The sequence below is a fragment of the Cucurbita maxima genome, unplaced genomic scaffold (assembly GCF_002738345.1).
Source record: "Cucurbita maxima cultivar Rimu unplaced genomic scaffold, Cmax_1.0 Cma_Scf00009, whole genome shotgun sequence".
Taxonomy (NCBI): Eukaryota; Viridiplantae; Streptophyta; class Magnoliopsida; order Cucurbitales; family Cucurbitaceae; genus Cucurbita; species Cucurbita maxima.
The window spans coordinates 3913010-3932063 of record NW_019272025.1 but is presented as its reverse complement, the minus strand read 5'-3'; the positions used below and the strand labels follow the sequence as shown (position 1 = coordinate 3932063).

Sequence of the window (19054 nt, the reverse complement as noted above, 5' to 3'; positions counted from 1 at the left end):
TGGAGGAGATGGGCCGTCCCCTATGAAGGAACCCAGGCCCATATAATGATTGGGCCGTTGTATCTGTGTTTAGAGCCCATCGTGCAGTATTGGGCCTATCCACCAAACCAGCCCACGTCATCTCCTTCGAGTTTTTCTTACTATTTCATTATGTTCAAATTGGGCCATTTTTTGCAATTTTTTAAAAATCATTTTGAAGTTCAAAATTTTACCATATGAACAAAATTACCTTGAAAGGGTCAATTTTGAGAAATAAATATGGTGAAAGTAAATCGGAAGAACAGTAAAAATTATAAGTTGATTTAGACACTTATTATCATCTTAAAAGTTCTACGCATCAAATTTTCTACACAACTAGTAGTATTGATTCATCATTCACTCCACGCATTTACAGATTTGGTTGCTGGTTTTTGAGCCAAGCTCCATTGCACACTTCATTCTTCAACAATGGAGAAGTCAGGCTCTTCTGGCTTTTGCAACGAGCTTACGACCCCAGCATCCGATACAGAACGCTTATTCATACCCCTTCGAGCATTTTCTGAACGTGAATCCAAGTTTGATGCCATTGGTGGTGAATGTGGGGACTCGACTTTGGTAGCTGGATAGCTCTCTCTAGCCCTGAGCTCAGCTCGTTCTTTGCGTCTCTTATATCGCCGCCATGCAGCTTGAACAAAGCACGCAGCCCACGTTCGCCATTGATGCGAGTGAAATCGAAACTTGTGTCTCAGTTGTTTGCTATGGAGTCTTCTGAACTGGGAGGATACGAATTTCAAGTCCTCTGCTATGAGAGCAAATGCTTCTACCTCAGAGATGGCTTTGACAGTTCGAGTGGAAGAAGGAAGTACAATGCTTGGACGAGGGTCGAGCGCCCAAGTTAGCAGCTCCTCACCACAGAAATCACCCGGGCCAATACGACAGGAGTTGAAAAATCCGGTTCTACCGCCATTCGTGGTGTATGAATCAAGATGGCCTCTGATTATAAACAACATTTCATTGACAGGGTCGCCTTCTCGAACGAGAAACGTGCCTTCTGTACTCAAGGCAGGTTTAAGTCTCTCGCATATTGCATCGAGCATTCTTTCATCCATTTGATCAAACAATGGAACCTGCCAAGACCCAGAAGAGAGTTCACAATTCGTGAGCGATCATTTCCATCAACGTTCCAGTTCATATATGAAACTTACCCGTCGAACAAGGTCGAGGCAAAGGTGACGTTTGATGTCTCTACGGAGATCCAAGGGAAGGCTTCTAAGAAGGGCTTCTTCATCAACGCCTCGAGTTGCTATCCACTTATACTGATCATATCTGCGGACAGATTGTCTGAGCTCGGGAGGTAGCTGCCTATGATGCATCCATTGTTCTGTATCGGTTCTTCTTATTCTCCACTCTTCCAATCGAACAGTCGTCGATTGGAGGTATTTCTGCCAACAACATAAGCATCGATAATTTACGAAGCTTCAAGACGTAACGAGTAAATATGATGAACTTGTCTATGAAGGGCTTACCTGCATATTACCAATGAGCAATGCAAACAGAACCAGTCCAAGAGTGGCTACAATTATGGCAAAAATTATTTCACCAACAAAAGTGCTTGTGGCAAGATTTTGTCCCAAAGAACTGCACGAAGTTGAGTTTTTTCATATCGCACCCTTAAACAGCCCAAACGAACTCAACAAGCTTCACGACAACATAACGTTCTCCGGTTTCCGAATCTTCGACCATTTTATGGTTCAAAGAAAATATTTCGTTGAGAAAAACAAATCTAGAATATACAAAGTCCCCTTGGCCTATGTCAGCCCAAAACTTCCTCTAATATCCTAATATCCTAAGTTCTGCTAGCCGATATTGACCTCTTTGGGCTTTCCCTTTTGGGCTTCCACTCAAGGTTTTAAAATGTGTTTGTAGGAAGAGGTTTCCACACTCTTGTAAGGAATGTTGTGTTCCCCTCTCCAGCCGATGTGGGATCTCACAATCCACCCTACTTGAGGTCCCAACGTCCTTGCTGAAACATTGCTCAGTGACTGGCTCTTATACTATTTGTAACAGCCCAAGATTTTGAAACGCATCTGTTAAGAAGAGGTTTCCACACCCTTGTAAGGAATGCTTTGTTTCCCTCTCCTGCCGATGTGGGGTCTCACTGTCCACCCCCATTAGGGGCCCAACATCCTCGCTGACACACCGCCCAGTGACTGACTCTGATACTATTTGTAACAGTCCAAGTCCACCGCTAGCAGATATTGTCCTCTTTGGGCTTTCCCTTCCGGGATTACCCTTGAGATTTTAAAACGCGTCCATTAGGGAGAGGTTTCCACACCCTTGTAAGGAATGCTTTGTTCCTCTCTCCAACCGATGTAGGATCTCACACTGTGAAATCGATCTTTCTAATGAGAAGAATATGAAAATATAACTTTCTATTAGCATAATCAAAATGCAGGAGTAGCTCACCTGAGATTTTTCAATCCCCACCAAAGACAATAGAAGTACTTGTTGAAAAATGGAGAGGTTGTGACATGGAAAGTTATCGCGTCACCATATATACCGAATTGATAAAAGGGATCATCTGGATTGCATAAAGTTTTAATGTTGCTTGTATTAAACCACGAATCCCTTTGAGGGTCATCGACCTTATGACAGTCGAAGAATCCATCGTTACAAGATTTTTCAACCGTACAAAGTCTTCTCCAACATGCTTCTTGTCGCTCGATTGAAAGAAGGTACCAGCATGCTCCTAAAACCTTTTACAGGAACAAAACAATATGAACAGTGCAACAAAGCAAGTTATTCGTTTTCATTTTAAACCCGAATTTCCACTTACATGACTTGCCAACATATAAAGAATCAAGTTATAAGCAGCTCCAGCCCATGCTGTTTGTGTCACAAGTCCAGTGGCCTTAACGATTTGTGTCGAGAGCGGAAATATGAGAAAAAGCCTTGGGAGGTACTGAAATATGAGAAAGAACCTTAGGAAGTTCTTGGTGTTCGTCATTGTCGAGCCACTAAGGTTGGGGATGACAATCCAGATCAGTACCTACAAAGGCCCAAACGCTTAAATCAACAATTCGACAACCTCATATCGATCATCAACAGAAAAGCAATCGATGGACCGACATATACCTGAGGAACTGGCACGGCTGCAATGAGATCAATCCAGAAACCATGGCGTAGATACCTTATTGCTATCTTACAAGGATCTATAACAAGCTCTCCTCTCCCAAATACACGAGAAGAAGGCGCAACATAAGCTGTACGAAACTTAACAAAAATCTGAATTGTGTAGAAAAGATCAGCTATCGATCTTATAGTTGTGAGGACAACTTCGACACCTACTCCTATATCGATGCACTCCTCGTCCCGGACCATGGGCAAGTAAAAGAAAAGAGGGTCTACAAACAACGAGACTAAACAAGCTACTAAAAATATCTTATTCCATCGCCTTATCGCTTGTCCTCTAGGATCCAATATTTTTCGTTGTACTCTCTCATAATCCTCTGAGAAAACTCTAGACAAAACCTTAGCTCTTAATGATCTTCCAGACTTCCCAGAAGATGCAGTTCTCTTGCTGCTAGAATCCGCTATTTGTGTGCCATCGATGTTGTATACGATCTTCGTCACACCGCCACCATTGATAGCGGGCAAGGTAGATGATTCAAGAGTGTCTTGGAACCTGAAAAAACATGTTGGAATCAAACATATAATAGAAAAAATTGTGTCGTCTAACTCGAGATCGAAAAGGGAACGAACCTAACGGATTTAGAACTACCAAAAGCCATAAAGATCTTCCTAAATGAAACCTTTGGCAAGTGTACTAATGGAGCTAACCTGCAACACAAGAAAACAACATTATGTTATGTGCATTCAAGGCCACATAAACTAAAGGGGACAATTTCCCATGTCTAGTGACACCATGAATCATGTGAATTACAAGATTGCAGCAAGGATGAAGCTGTAAAGCCTCTAAAACTTCATAACTCAAATGAACAAGTTGGGCATGTGAGTATTAACTATTATAATACCCTTTTCAACAAACAAAAGCTTTCCAAATAGGTTATCATAGAGAATCTCCACACCCACAAAAGATGCTGAAACAGAGATGGGGTTAACTTTACTTCTTTCAGACGCTCAAGTTCATTAAACTCGGTCCAATTTTTTAAGCCAAACCTTTCTCTTTCATTCACACACCGACAAGAGAAAGAGGGCTAAATAAGACAGCATTTCGATCAACACCCATGAAAGTTAATACTAGGTTTTGAAACATACCTGTTTTAGAACATGCAGAACAAGCCCTTTGTGTGGTTCTCGCCCAAACGGCGGCTTGAAACTCAAAATTTGAACGAAATGGAGAAATGGGCTTTGAAATGTTCAATGAAATAGACATGGGAAACGAACAGAGAGTACAAAATGGTTAGCTTTGTGGGTTGAATGCCAAGAATGACACTGAAAATTATGAAATAAAAAAATGGTTACCCAGAAGAGGCGCTTCCATGACTCTGTGAAAGAGACGGAACGAAGGAGACAGAGAATGGGTCTTTAGAAGTTTCATAAAATTGTTAAAAAAAAATATTTAAAGTAATTTTTTTTTTAAAAGGTAAAAAAGGATTTTTTTTTTTTTTTTTTTTTTTTTTTTTTTTTTTTTTTTTTTTTTTTTTTTTTTTTTTTTTTTTTCCTTTTAACACTGCAGCTGTTCTTCTGTATAGATTCTAAGGAGTTGACTTTTTATGTTCCGTCAATGAACAAGATAAACTTTTTTTTTTCTTTTTCTTTTTCCTATGTTTCTAATTAAGGTTACTATGAGGAATAAACAATGATTTAAAGTTTTAGTATGGGAGACAAGATCGCAACTTGGGCAATGTATTATACGAGGTAAATGAATATAGAATCCAACAATATTGGTTTGTGATTTGTCGTGGTGGATTTTTTAACGGGATTTAAATTTATGACTTTTAAAGCGATCGTGTATGTGACGTTATGTTCAAATTGTTCATTTCTTAGTTAACGTTTAAGAGGGGTTTGTGGTTACTCGTTCCTCGCTTATTCTGATTCTAGTAAAGAGTCTCGTATACTATTCTACACTGCATATGATATTCTCTTTAGGCACTTGCTAGCTCTTCGCTTAGCTGTATAAGGAGCATGCCCAAGAGGGTTATTATACTCACCACGCACTTGCATCACCACCCGAGCTTAGCAAACCTTTACTATTACTTTGCTTAGCTCCTATTGCTACCACGAACGTCGGAATCATCATTTGTTCGAGTTTTTGAGTAAGGATAGTATTTATAACAAAAAAAAAAATATATATATATAATTTTGACTTTATGATAAGCATCTCATTTTTAAATTTGTTATTTAATGTTTTGCGTTTAATTTTAAAAGCTAAGCAGAAAAGGGAAAGAAATTATTAAAAAAATTAATTTAATTTTGAATTAGTTAAGAATTCAAATATTTCAAAATCAAAAGGAATAAAAAAATTGCTTTACAAATGGAATAAACTAAAGAAAATAAAATAATGGTTACGTTTGCTGAAAGGAAAAAAAAGAAGAAATAGACAAAAAGAAAATGACGGTGGTGACCCTGTCAACGTAAAAGGCGCGTTTGTCTGTGAGGTAATAGTTGTTAATGGTACCCGGCCGTGATGGATAATAAGACAAACAATTAAAAAAACGCCACGGTGTCCGGCCGAACCCAATCCGATCCGACAAGACCAAATGCCAGCTCATCGATAGTAAACTAATTTAATTAAAACTCCCACAACTCACATCTTTTTCCCCCACCAAACAAGGAACATTAATTACATACCCCTTTTTCTAATTAATCACCCCCATTTACCCAAGTTGGATCACAGGTGCTCGATAATATTTCTAATTAAGCTCGAGTTGCTTAGAATTAGAAAGAGTTGAGAGGTACACATTTGAATCTCAAATTTTTTGGTCGAGTGGAATCAATTGAACTATATTCGAATGGCATAAAATCAGAAAGGGTTGAAGTAGACATTCGAATCTTTAATCAACTGAATTATGCTCGAGTTGCTGAAAACCAGAAAGGGTTTAAGTGGATATTCAAATCTTGAACTTTTTGATCGAGTCGGCTTAGAATCGAGAAGGGTTGGAAGGAGGAAAATGGAGAGGAAGAGAGAGAGAGAGATGGGGAAGTGGGAAAGATGGACTAAATATGGGGCCAAAATGTGAGATTTGAAAGGAGTGGCATTATATTGGACACCCCTTATGCGAGCATTAATAGCACACCCATTTCTTGTTGTGTTCTGGTCCGCCATTGGAATGGTTTACAGAGTGTTGTGATTTGGCAATGGGTCCAATTCCAAATTGAACTGCCAAAATCATTTACAAAGACTGTATATAATGGATTGGATTCATACTATTTCTTTGCAGTTGCTCATACCACAGAGATAGCCACCGATCATGGTTCATGTTTCCTACCCACAAAAACAATCATAGTTCTTCAAAGTATGGTGTGCTTATTTTTAGTCATATGCAAAGATTAACTCACATTGGACGGCGTAGATTGGCCTCCGAGTTTGGCACGCTCAAGATCAGGAATTGATCGTGCCCGAATGATAAACATTCCATTTATGACAATCAAACTTATAAACACTACTTTCATCAATAGATTTCTTTATTTCGTTATCCACTTTCTACAAATATTTACAAATTTTAAGACTATTAATAGCAGCATGCAGCCGGATCAGTGACCGTTGCCCATATCAAATCTCATCTTACCTTAAAATGATATCATTGTTAAGACGCAAAGACAAGCAGGAAACCACCCAAATTGTGCGTTAAGGTCCCCAAGCAATCACAAAAACGAAATATCACAAAAACCAGAGCATTGAACAAGTAGTTTCAAGTCAACCTTGCTTGTTTTGCTATGGCTACCAACTCACTATTACAAGTCAACTACGCAAATGAAAACTTCTCTCTATTTTTTTGTCTTTCCCTTGAAAAAAAATGGCTATTTTTACTTACTGAAAAATCCAAATCAACCACTATCCAAAGATACTACATGCTTTTCTTTGTCATCAAAATTGGGGGTGGAGGGGAGGTGTTGGGACTTGTCTACCGAACTAAAAGAGACCTGTTTTATTCCTCTGAAACCGTGGCGGCAGATTCCTTCAAGCATGACCGCATGATCGTCACAAGCTTACACGAAGCATCAAGACAAAGCTGCATACCCTGTGGTGGCATCACGAAAGCATCAGATACTTGCACGCCGTGTAATCAAAGAGTGTTACTTCGTTTATTTTAGTACAACAAACCAATTCATATTCTTCTGTATTCATAGTATCAAATTTTAAATAACAATATTAGACCCTGTTGTTTATAAAACCTTCTTTTGTAATTACTCTCAAAAACATCATTAATTTAGTAATTAATCATCGTCATAGTTGAAAGACGAAGTTCAAAGTTGATGTTATACCTCATTAATTTTAGCGGTTGACCATTCGCCTGTAATAGTGAGCTGAGTGACTTCGTAACGAGATGGCATACAAGTTATCATCAGACTTCCATCTTGGTAGTTTTCCTCTTCCAATGCAGGATCAATAAGAAGATTCTTGCCAAAGCAGCTCTAGTTAACAAATAAGAGTGTAATTGTATCAGAACTTCAAAAATAGTAATTCGTAAGGACCATCAGTGCTTTATAGAATCAGGAAACAAAATTGAAGGTTCTGTTTTCAAGACAGCCAAATGTCATTCTATAGCATAAAAATATCTTCCTCAATTGCAGAAAGAAGAAAATAGGCAAGGGAACACAAAGAACTACAATCTCCTACTTTTAGGATTCAATTATCAGCAACCCAAATACCTGTATACATTCAAAATTGTGTGCAATCAAAAAACTTGTTGCATGGAAATTGTATGGAAAAGAGAACGCATAATATACTTCACAAAATTAAATGCATGTTGCTAAAAGATTTTGTGAGATTCCACGTTGGTTGGAGAGGGGAACGAAACATTCTTTATTAAAGGTGTGGAAACCTCTCCTTTGTAGAGGCACTCTAAAACCTTGAGGGAAAATTTGGAAGGGAAAGCCCAAAAAAGACAATATCGGCTAGAAATGGGGTTGGGCAGTTACAAATGGTATCAAAACTAGTCATTGGACAGTGCGAGGCACTAGTCGGAGTAGGGCTAGACCCTCTCCATAGTAGATGCATTTTAAAACCGTGAGACTAACAACGGTACATAACGAGCCAAAGCAAACAATGCCTACCAGCGGTGAGCTTGAGGCCGTTACAAATGGTATCAGAGCCAAGTTCCAAACGGTGTGTTAGCGCAGATACTGGCGCCCAAGGGGGGTAGACTGTGAGGTCCCACATTGGTTGGAGAGGAACAAAACATTCCTTATAAGGGTGTGGAAACCTCTTCCTAGCAGACACGTTTTGAAACCTTGAGGAGAAGTCTAGAAGGGAAAGCCTAAAGAGTACAATATCTACTAGCAGTGGGCTTGAGATGGATATGGGATAGATAGAAATACAAAATTAATTATTGTAGAAACAGGAGAGTTAAGAATGTGCACAAGCATACCACAGAAACTGAGGCAACAAGATCATACAGCATAATCCCAGCATCGGCAAGAGCAAGACTAGCACATGATATTACAACAGGAAGATCGCCTGCAACAACAAAATAACAATGTAGACAAAAGATTTAGTTTACATAAAAAGAAAAGTATAAATTCTGAGGGTGCTGCAGAGAGCTAAGAAGAAAAATAGTCAGTTCAGGCTCCGAAGTGATTACAACAAGCATAAAATTCACATCATGAATACCTAGATATAAAAGCTATAGCTAACAAAGAGTCAAGTGACACAAAAAGAATAACCAACATTCTCCACCTAGGTTAATGGACCATCTTTTTAAAGAGAGAGACAAAAACAAGCGACTGAAATTTCCATCACGTTATGAGATTAGAACATGTACTTTTGAATCTTCTCATAAGGATCTTGGTTTTTTCTACTTCAAAATTGTATCATAACTACGTTGGTACGCCCACAAAGCTAGATTACTGGTTCATGTTTATCTACCAATCTACAGACAATTACCATCCATCTAAAACAATCCTTATACTTACTGCCTCCAGATTCCAACACCAAGGCAAATACATCCACAGTTGTCTTTGGGAATGTCTCCAATATTATTGCCCCTTCTAAAGCTTTATGTAGCATTGAGGAGAACTCCTTGTTTTCCGATCCCTAACAAAATGAAGTTGAGACAAAATGAGTTAATCAGATGACAACAGTATAAATTATATAGAACAAGAGTAGTATTCTTCACACCTGTCCACGAACTGGAGTGGAAAATGTTGTATAACTGACGCTACAATTGAGCCGGCCAATATCACTATACATCATTGCTTTCTTACTTTCTCTAGGGCCGAATCTGATGAAAAGAATGCAGAATATGAATAAAGGGGAAAGCTCTTAATTCATGCACAAAAAACTGCAAAACAGTAGCAAAATACTAAAACGATAAAAGGAAAGGAACACAAGTTTATCAAATGGGAAGACCAAGTAGAAGCGTTGGTATTCAAACTCTCATCAGCAAAGAGAAACCTAGAAATAACAGAGAGCACGATACTTGGAGTAGGAGGAAAGCTAAAACTTACACAGAAACAATGACCTTGGTGTTCCCAAACTCCGCATAAGCAGATCCTGAAGCAGCATTTACAGCACCAGTCCTAAAAACTGCAAGTAAACAATGACTTAAGTTTCAATAAAGATGGTATTTCAGTATAGATTCAACAACAAAAATGTAAAAACCACTGAGTAACATATGTTCAAAACCATCCTTTGCTGAAGTCAAGGACTTCATTATCAAGTACCAAGTGTACCGAACCATGCCTCCAAGGAAGAACCTTCCATTAAGACTTGAATGTCGAGACAACACATTTTTAACCATGCTATCAGGAAAAGGAAAAGCCATATGACCAATTACCAGGAAAATCTTCATCAATAAACTAATATGCTCAAGACTATATTCATGCTATCAGGAAAATATATCAAAAGCATACGAATACAGAACAAATTTGAATGCTTGTCTGGTCTCGCATTGTGATAGTAGAAATAAAGCCCGCGTGCTCTGTATTTAATTATTCCATAAACAAACTCCTCAAGGATAAATTAATTGAGAACGATAAGCTTAGACGAGCAGCAATTAGAAAGTGTAGTTAAGCATACATTAAATGAAACAATAGGATAGACATACAAGCAGGACGGCACTGGTGGAAGGCTCGGCCATCAGGGCGAACCCAGTCGACGTCGTCGCTCCTGAAGATGGGTGGCCTGGTTTTGTGGGTGGTAGGAGAGGGAGAATACGTCGACGTAGCTGGTGTCGCTTTTTTGGCCATTCAGAACGCCAATGACTCCGTCCGTCGATAAGTTTGAAGGTTCCGCCACAAATTTCCTGAGTTAAGGCACACAATGAAGGGCTTCACTAGAGATTTTGTTTGGAAAAACGCACAAAAAGTTCCATTTCGACAAAATAAAAAATCGTAATCCAAATCAGAATTTAGGGTTCAAAATCCAAAAAATCGCAAGTACAAGCGTCGAGATAAACGAACACAAACCCAGGATCGATCGGTCTATTCAAAGAGAGTGAAAACAGTCTCGGTGTGTGGAGGAGGCCGAGGCACCAAACATTGAGAAACTGAACCTATGAAGCGAATGAGGCGCGAGACCAGTTCTATTTTGGTTGCAAAGCTTTTTGTCTCTTTTTTCTTTTTTTCTTTTCTGTCTTTTTTCTTTAATATAAAATAATTGTTTTTTGTAATTTAACTATTGGTTTTGTTTTTTTATTATTATTTTCATTTATACATACATACATACATACACACATACATACACACACACATACATACATACATACATACATACATACATACATACATACATACATACATACATACATACGAAATAATAGTTTTCTTTGTAATTTAAAGCTCTCAGGGTGGGTTGATATTTTGTTTGTTTTGTGAATTTGATCCACCAAAAAATAGAATTGTGAAATTTGGGAGAGTATAACGAAATATTCTTGTAAAGGAGTGGAAACCTCTCCCTAGTAGACGCGTCTTAAAACCGTGAGTTTAGAGATCGTGTATTTAGGCATTGTGATGCAATCATATCACATATCAACTGGGCATGTATATTTTTAGGCTTTCAAAGTTTTTGTTTATATATTCATTTAGGGCATCCCATATTTTTAGGCTTTCAAAGTTTTTGTTTGTATATTCATTTAGGGCATCCCAAGATATGTTTTTCGATACCACTATATAGTTACACCCCGTGTGTTTGTTCAATGGATATAAAACACTCATGCTTTAGCACTTAGTATAACGGCCCCCGGTGAGGAGGTTCTACTCCGTGAAAATGCTCTTTAATGGAACTTTAACTTTAGCTGGTCATGACCAAGAAGCCACCTGTTTCGCTTGGTGGGCTGGGAATGCCGGACTTATCAATTTATATGGTAAACTACTGATGGCTCATGTAGCCCATGCCGGATTAATCATATTTTGGGTCGGAGCAATGAACCTATTCAAAGTGGCTCATTTCGTACTTAGAATAATATTTACTAGTATGCTGACCAACCAAAAAAATAGAGTTACACTACAACCCAATTCAAAAATAGAGTTTTGGATTAAGTTGTGTGGTGAATTTTATCCGAATTGCTTATCTAATTGACCCAAATTTGATTTGGTCTAAAAGATTCTCCGAACTTCGGAAAAAGGCACAAATGGCTTACATATAAACTTGCTATCCATAATTAAGATTAAGATGAAGATGAACTAAACCTCCGATGAGAATTTAAACTTTCTTTTTCTTGCGTTCTTACTTTCGAGAAGCAAAAATTACAGAACTAAATGAATATAAACCATTTTTATCTGGCAGATGTCAGAAACAGAAACAAGCTTGGACACGAATTTCTATATAGATTTGGCCTAACCATCACTGTACATGATCAAAACACTATATATGATACAGCGGTAGAAGACACGGCTGTTACAAAGCACCACCCAGTTTTTCCCTTTCCTCTTGTTTTTAATGCAGGTTGAAGGGGTAAGCCGAGGAACAAATTTGGGATGTGAGCCTATGGTCATTCTGTGGGGTCTATTTTGAGAAAGTACTAAAGAAAACTGTGAGATGTGAGACTCTGATCCTCTTTTAACATGATCCACTCACTAGCTTTAGACTGTCTCTTATGAGGGAGATTTATTAACATTCACAATGCAGAATGACTCGAGCCAAGGCTCAGTCAAGTCTACTGTTTCATCATCCGAGGCTTGGACTTGGAGATTATTGCCCTCAGAAGTCGAGGGGGGTACAGGTCTTTCGATGCACTCGAAAGAAACAACATCTTGGTTGCCATAGTTGCCAGCACAAAGTGAACGATCAATATCCAATGGTAATGAATGGCGATCGAGCCATTTGCGGGATGAAGCTTGCCTTGTCGTCATGTCATCAATGGGAGTCACCTCTGTATGGACTTGTTTCCCTATAGGATTCGTTTCGTCCCTTACATTGTCTCGTACACTTTCCTCACAACAGGCTGACAACCTCCCCTGTATATATCAAACAACAAAAGAAAAAAAGTCAAACACTCAACTGATGTGTAAGGAACAGGTAAAATCCTTGTTGCATTACAGAGTTGCCCATCAATAATAGAAGCCTTCTGATTAAACACAACAAAAAGTCATACAAAAGATTAAACTGTTTTAATGGGTAGGACATCTAAAAGACAAACTTAGAAGCCATTGGACATGCTCCATTATGCTCAAACTTCATCTCATCCAAAGACTAAGCTAGATGTTAAGTTTGCAAGTGTGAGATCCCAGGGGAACGAAGCATTCTTTGCAAGGGTGTGGCAACCTCTCTCTAGCAGACACGTCTTAAAACTTTGAGGGGAAGCCCGAAAGGGAAAGCCCAGAGAGGAAAATATCTGCTAGCAGTGGGCTTGGGCCATTACAAATGGTATCAAAGCCAGATATCGGGCGATTTGCCAGTAAGGAGACTAAACCTGAAGGGAGGTGGACACGAGGTGGTGTGCCAGCAAGGACGCTGAACCCCAAAGGGGTGTATGTGGACTGGGGGGTCTCACATTGATTGGGGGAGAATGTGGGAGGGAAAGAGTGCCAATGAGAACACTAGGCCTAGAAAGGGGGTGAATTGTGAGATCTCAACAGGAGAACGAAACATTATTTATAAGGTGTGGAAAAGGTTTATAACTGTTAGCAATTAAAGAATGGCCAACTTAATATGTCCAGATGGTTCATAAATTCCCGCGACAGAGAGTTATAGCGGCACAAGCAATCAGTACCCGTCAACAAAAGAAACAATAATCGATGCAAAGTCAAAGATACTAACATGACTTACCTGAAAAACGTTTGCAGAAATGTTATTCCTTCTTGATTTTTCTGGAGCTATGTTTGAAAGTACTTGAACAACTTCAGTCATGGTGGGTCTAGCATCAGGGTCCAACAGCAAGCACTCTTTTGCTAAATAAGCCATTATTTGCATCTCTTCCTCCGGGAACAGTCCATCTAAATGCGGATCAGGCAACTCGGTAATGACTCGCCTACTATTTTGCAATCGGGGCGCAGCCTAGGAAAGGATAAAAAAGTATTCTGATCTGCATTAGTAACTGATTCCAAGGTAACCTATCAAGCATACAAATATTTCTTTCCGGAGTAATAGGTAAACGATGATTGAACTGCATACTTAAGAAAGCCAATCTTGTTATCAATCAGATATACCAGTAATGAACAAAACTTTCAGAAGTTGGGGATCAGTTACTGATGAGAGTCATATGATTTTTTAGAGTTAGCAAAATGATAGAGTTTATTATACCCAGATTGCAAGGCTTTCCTCTCCTTTGCTTGCTGATTTATGGATGGGATGCTGACCCGTTATAAGCTCGAGAAGAACTACTCCAAAACTAAAGACATCTGACTTCAAAGAGGCTTTTCCAACAATTGCATACTCCGGTGCAAAATACCCAAAAGTCCCCTGCATTCTTGCAGGAGAACTGGAACAGCTAGGAAGATCATCACCTCTTAACCTTGTGGCCATACCAAGGTCTGTTATCTGTACATGCATATGAGAAAATTTGGATTACTTATTTTGAACTGAAAAATATAAGTAATACTTACAAGCTTCAACCAAAATATATAAATCTACAGATCAAATTGGTTATGAGAATTAAGTTGTAACAACAGCATATCTTATCATCAAAAGGCAGGCAGTTCATGTTATGGAATGTAATTACAGCTTACTTTTGCTCTCCAATCTTTATCCAAAAGAATATTTGTTGACTTGACATCCCTATGCAAAATTCTGGGAGCAGCTGCTTCATGAAGATACTCCAAGCCTCTTGCAGCTCCTAAAGCAATTGTAACACGAGTACTCCAATCCAGTTTTTCCCCTGAAGCTGCATCCAAACAGTCTCTTAAATTACCCTTTGGCATGTATTCATATACCAAAAGCCTTTCAGTATGTTTCCCCCTTGATTCTGTGCAATAACCAAGTAGAGGCACCACGTGACAATGATGAAGCCTTGATAACAATTGAATCTGAACGGTAAAATATGGAAGAATATATAAGATAAGAATATTATTCTGCTAAAGATACAAGGAAAAAATGTGTCAAGTGATTATAAAGGAATCGGTGGAGCTCATACTTCTGTTAAGAACAAGTAGTCCACATCCGGTCCTCCTTGAATATTGAGCCGCTTTACTGCCACTGTTCTACTGTCCTTCAACTCACCACGATAAACAAAACTACTTCCTCCACGTCCAACAAGATGGGAGCTTGAAAACTTATTTGTGGCATTTTCCAACTCCGAGTATGAGAATTGGATGATTATCCCACACAGACTCCTAGATTTTGTCCTCAACAAGCATTGGTTCATGAAAAAGCATCCTGTAAAATGATAAGCCTATCAGCTAAGTAACAATCTTAGGCATATGATTGCAACTTCGATATGCTCAAGAAGGAATCCATAGATGCAAACTCAAAAAAAAATTGAAAAGCCCAGTAAAACTAGCACACCTTTGATGTTATTCACAGGGGAACCCATCATAACCTTACTATCTGGTGGTGAAGAACTCTTGTGACTAATTAAGTTGGTCAAGCTGTTGTAGCTCATTAGCTTTTCTAACGAAAATATTGGAGTTTGAGCACGGCACTTGTCCCTTCGACAAAGATAGCAAACCACTAAGATGAAGAATGCTAATGTTATGATTATTACACATAGTGAGAGAATAATCACAACCACATTGCTCGAAATATGCCTTTTAGAAGATGGTGACTCCGGAGGCAGTCCTGTAAAGAAGCAATGAAAATGTTATCCAAGGAAGATTTAGCATGTCTTTATCAGTAATAGAACTTCATAGTCATTTACATTACCCACATGCCACTCAAATGTAAAAGCGAATTTAACATTCAGATCCAGCATAGAAATAGTGGAACAGACCAGGATAAAACATAACAAATTCACATTCAAATCCACAGCTTTTGAGAAGCTTAAATAGCTGCCAAATTTCATAATTAAACAATAAACAATCAACAACCACAAAATTGTGGTGGACGCACAAGCAAGTACCTAAAGCAGTATAAGAAAAATCAGTAAGTCATGTTAAATCATTGAAGGCATTTTAGCAAATAGAATTCAATAATTAAAAGAATTCCTGACAACAATCTAAATAGAATTCAATAACTGCGGAACATTATTAAACGATTTTTGCTATATATATCAATTAAGAAAAATAGTTTATACCCATTCATATAAAATCATGCTTAATTGACATTTCTGAAATTGGCTCTACTCTTTATTGGTGAATCAATGACACAAGAAGACAAACTACTGAGATAAACAGGCACTAAAAATAATCAACAACGAAGTGAGAGATTGATGCGTACCAGAAGAGCAGTTGCAGGAGGTAAAACAGTCAGAATCACGGGGATTGGCTGCAACTTTTGGGAAGCCATCGGTTACACATATGCATGTCCACATTCCAATTACCCCAACATCTAAATTAAGGGGCTAATGTAATTAGTATGTCACGTAACTCAATAATGCACTCCCAAAAACCAAAGCAAAAATGAAAAGAAAATTCATATATGAATGACTGCGACCATCTTATTTCTCGTGCAGAGCTTCTGAAAGAATATCTGATGCATATACAATCTTTATAATCTCAAATGTAACTGCATCATTGTAAAAATAGTAAATACTTTCCACCAATGTTTTTGGATGATGTGATGCTAAAAACTAAGTTTCAATATAAACAAGGCAATACTAAAGATGATATGCTGATTGACAGAATGAGGAGAATTCAGATGATGCTCAACCTTAAAAGAAGTCCAAAGAGGTCATAGCTTTTTCAACATTGTTATAGCAACAAATGATGATATTTCAAGTATTCAGGATGACTAGAACATTTAAGGATGCTGGTTGTACCTTGCGTACATGAACAAGATGTAGAACAGTTTGCACCAAGTGTTAATTTCTGATTTTCTTGGTATGGAGAAAAACATCTACACGTCCAGTTGCCAGGGGTGGACGTATCGTAAGTGTCAGCTGACACCAAAACATAAACATAGAGTAAGCCTGAGAGTATCTACGAGGAAGTTTAACCCAAAAATTAATGAAACATGGACCAACACATAAGAGGCAAAGTTTAGTAAAATATATTGCTCCGGATATACTGACCACAAAAGGCTTGTTGCATCAAGATAAAGCTTATTAAAGAGATAATGGTGGTTGCCACTTCGCGCTTCATTGTATCTGAGTTAAAGAAGAAAACAATACTGGTAAATATAATTTGGGAAAAATAGATAATTTAAGAAAAAATACAATAGCAGGTTAGAATTTGACTAGCTCATGAGTTGATCAACAAACAGTTAAAATTTTCCAGACATTTAAACGAACACACTGTATATTTAAGCATGATATATATGAGAAAAGTAAGATTGTATTGAATTTTTTATTTTCCAAACATAATTTTACAATGATTTATGAAAACCCACGGTGACTACTAACTGTTTAAACATTTATTCAGATAAACCAAACCGGAAAGTAACCCCCAAAATCTTACTTAAGTACACATAAATGTCTGATTACAGAACATGTGGAACCAGGAAACAAAATTGTTTTAACTTCCAATTCAAGTCACGTCAAAAACTAGGACACCCAGCCAGGCATATGAACCGCCCGTAACTGATGGCCCCCTCCATCATTAATCCCCCCAACAGAACATTTAAAGTTTGATAAAAACAAGGGAAACATTTAAGACAACTACCTATCTTTAAATCTTCGCAATAATGTACCTGCTTTATTGAGATCGTTCAGAACAACCCAAGTAAGGAAAGAATTAAGCATTTAACCAGAAACAGACAATCTTCACTGGTCTAATCAAATAACAAAGCTAATTGAGCACCCACGAGTATGGAAGAGCTTATGATCGATAATTTAAGCTCCAATTCAAGCATTAATACCACATTAAGAAAAGTAAGAAAAATGAGACATACCCAGATAATAAAAACAGTGGATTGGGCACGCCAACTACAATTTACAAAAAAAAAAAAAAAAAAAAAAAAAAAATGGGTGGAAGATGAAGAGAAAAACTGGCAAGGAAGAAAAGGTACATGACAGAAAAGGAATTGTGGTGGACAGAGACCGCTAATGGTTCGGATATATTCTGAATGGGAATCAGGCTGAAAACAGAACAGAACCCATCGACTACCACTCAGAAAGTGACCCATCTGCGAATCCGAAAGGGACTGCTCAACATACAACAAATAACAAGTTACTACTCTCATACTGTCTTACCTTCTGACATTGTTTATATTCTACTTTTTCGAAAACACCATCTCTACCAACGGATAAAACCCATCTTTAAAAGGGAAAAAAACAGGAGCCAAATGAACAACGGCTGTAGATTACCAAACTTGGCTTCGAAGACATGCAAAAATTGGAGGAGTTTGCAAAGCGAAATATAAAGTCGAGTTTCAACGTTTATCCCAGAACTAAAAGAAAAAAAAAAAGGTGAAAACATAATTGAAGAGAAAAATAAATAAATCATAGCCTCGAATTTCAAGGGGACCCGATAATGAGTCCCACATCCCCACCAACCTTGTGTCGGCTATGTAGACCGCCAAATTGTGGACCCTCGCTTCTGATCAGAATAATCTGGTGCGTACAAACAATGGACGTTTAGATAGCGCCAAAGTATGGCTCAAGAAGGAGAATCCAGCTTCATCTAGCCAAGTAACGGTCAAGTGAAGCTGCGTCGTGAACAGAAATCATATAAGCCCCATTCCAGATCGACAAACAGTAAAGTTTCTGCTTACCAAGCAAATTAATAGACTCTGCCTAAGATTGCGTAGCTCTAAACTATAAGCCGGAGTATGCTATTGCTCCTGAGGAAGCCATAATACCCACCAAGAAGAAGCTCTATGATCTTCGGTAATAAACTTATTACAAGGTTCCACTTCTGCAATCAAGCTACAGGAATACCAAAATTACAGGAACGTTAGAGAAACAAAACGAGAATCAATGAAGAAGACAGCGATCACTTGACAAAGGAAATTTCATTTGAAGCGCATTACAAAAACAAGATGGAAGGTTCGAATCGGAATACAATAAACTAAAATCAGAGTAAATAAGATCGAAGGAGAATTACTTGATACAAAGAAGCCTCGGACGTCCGAGAGTGAGGAAGCGGGAGAGCCTCTGAGAGTTTGAGAGAAAATCGAAAGGAGGCGCCAACAGGAGGAGCGGAAGCCAATGAAGGGGTCTGAAATATAATGTGGGGCCTGTTTCTTTTCTTTTCTTTTCTATTTATTTTTTTCGATTTTTTTTATTTATATATGCTATGGTGGTCCCCAGATTCGTCGGCTAGATGTCACGTGGCAGAACGGGCCTATTCACATTTGTTAGAAACTCGAGGCGGCTTCGATTGGGTAAATAATCATATACATATATATATTATAAATTTGCTTTATTTATTTATTTATTTATTTAAGAAAATAATTTTATATTGAATATATTTATAT

General features: G+C 38.1%; 3 protein-coding genes across 9 annotated transcripts; all 3 read right to left on the bottom strand.

The window, feature by feature from the left end:
* Nucleotides 1-290: 290 nt before the first annotated feature.
* Nucleotides 291-4451, bottom strand: LOC111483978 (protein CNGC15b). Its single transcript, XM_023130378.1, has 8 exons — nucleotides 4258-4451; nucleotides 3742-3819; nucleotides 3115-3664; nucleotides 2816-3028; nucleotides 2446-2735; nucleotides 1506-1617; nucleotides 1185-1421; nucleotides 291-1106 (listed from the first exon to the last, which is right to left on the bottom strand). Exons 2-8 carry the CDS (start codon nucleotides 3768-3770, stop codon nucleotides 435-437), a joined length of 2103 nt encoding a protein of 700 aa, XP_022986146.1. The 5' UTR covers nucleotides 3771-3819; nucleotides 4258-4451; the 3' UTR covers nucleotides 291-434.
* A 2490-nt stretch (nucleotides 4452-6941) lies between these two features.
* LOC111483981 (exosome complex component RRP41-like) lies at nucleotides 6942-10689 on the bottom strand. The gene is made up of 8 exons (XM_023130392.1): nucleotides 10573-10689; nucleotides 10212-10409; nucleotides 9613-9691; nucleotides 9284-9386; nucleotides 9079-9199; nucleotides 8535-8623; nucleotides 7429-7578; nucleotides 6942-7184 (listed from the first exon to the last, which is right to left on the bottom strand). Exons 2-8 carry the CDS (start codon nucleotides 10351-10353, stop codon nucleotides 7092-7094), a joined length of 777 nt encoding a protein of 258 aa, XP_022986160.1. The 5' UTR covers nucleotides 10354-10409; nucleotides 10573-10689; the 3' UTR covers nucleotides 6942-7091.
* A 1173-nt stretch (nucleotides 10690-11862) lies between these two features.
* LOC111483979 (receptor-like serine/threonine-protein kinase NCRK) lies at nucleotides 11863-18797 on the bottom strand. Of its 7 annotated transcripts, XM_023130384.1 has the most exons (13): nucleotides 18682-18797; nucleotides 18350-18503; nucleotides 18132-18283; nucleotides 17943-18025; nucleotides 16710-16784; nucleotides 16458-16577; nucleotides 15917-16027; nucleotides 15047-15319; nucleotides 14676-14917; nucleotides 14272-14568; nucleotides 13847-14083; nucleotides 13373-13600; nucleotides 11863-12561 (listed from the first exon to the last, which is right to left on the bottom strand). In XM_023130384.1, the coding sequence occupies exons 5-13, from the start codon at nucleotides 16777-16779 to the stop codon at nucleotides 12199-12201; spliced, it is 1941 nt and encodes a 646-aa protein (XP_022986152.1). In that variant the 5' UTR covers nucleotides 16780-16784; nucleotides 17943-18025; nucleotides 18132-18283; nucleotides 18350-18503; nucleotides 18682-18797; the 3' UTR covers nucleotides 11863-12198. The 7 variants fall into 7 exon arrangements, with proteins under 7 accessions (XP_022986152.1, XP_022986153.1, XP_022986150.1 ...); XM_023130385.1 differs by lacking the exon at nucleotides 17943-18025 and having other exon boundaries at nucleotides 18132-18188; XM_023130382.1 differs by lacking the exon at nucleotides 17943-18025 and having other exon boundaries at nucleotides 18682-18796.
* Nucleotides 18798-19054: the final 257 nt, after the last annotated feature.

What these genes read in the sequence shown, in the direction of transcription:
- LOC111483978 (XM_023130378.1), bottom strand. Translation starts at nt 3,770, where the DNA reads ATGGCTTTTGGTAGTTCTAAATCCGTTAG. An exon ending in TGCTCATTGGTAATATGCAG is followed by an intron (nt 1,422 to 1,505) that starts GTAAGCCCTTCA and finishes TGTTGTTGGCAG; the next exon opens with AAATACCTCCAATCGACGAC. An exon ending in GCCTCGACCTTGTTCGACGG is followed by an intron (nt 1,107 to 1,184) that starts GTAAGTTTCATA and finishes GGGTCTTGGCAG; the next exon opens with GTTCCATTGTTTGATCAAAT.
- LOC111483981 (XM_023130392.1), bottom strand. Translation starts at nt 10,353, where the DNA reads ATGGCCAAAAAAGCGACACCAGCTACGTCGACGTATTCTCCCTCTCCT. An exon ending in CCACCAGTGCCGTCCTGCTT is followed by an intron (nt 9,692 to 10,211) that starts GTATGTCTATCC and finishes GTTTACTTGCAG; the next exon opens with TTTTTAGGACTGGTGCTGTA. An exon ending in GGTGTTGGAATCTGGAGGCA is followed by an intron (nt 8,624 to 9,078) that starts GTAAGTATAAGG and finishes TTGTTGTTGCAG; the next exon opens with GCGATCTTCCTGTTGTAATA.
- LOC111483979 (XM_023130379.1), bottom strand. Translation starts at nt 17,378, where the DNA reads ATGCTTAATTCTTTCCTTACTTGGGTTGTTCTGAACGATCTCAATAAA. An exon ending in GAACGATCTCAATAAAGCAG is followed by an intron (nt 16,785 to 17,326) that starts GTACATTATTGC and finishes TCTTTAACTCAG; the next exon opens with ATACAATGAAGCGCGAAGTG. An exon ending in CCCTGTGAATAACATCAAAG is followed by an intron (nt 14,918 to 15,046) that starts GTGTGCTAGTTT and finishes ATCATTTTACAG; the next exon opens with GATGCTTTTTCATGAACCAA.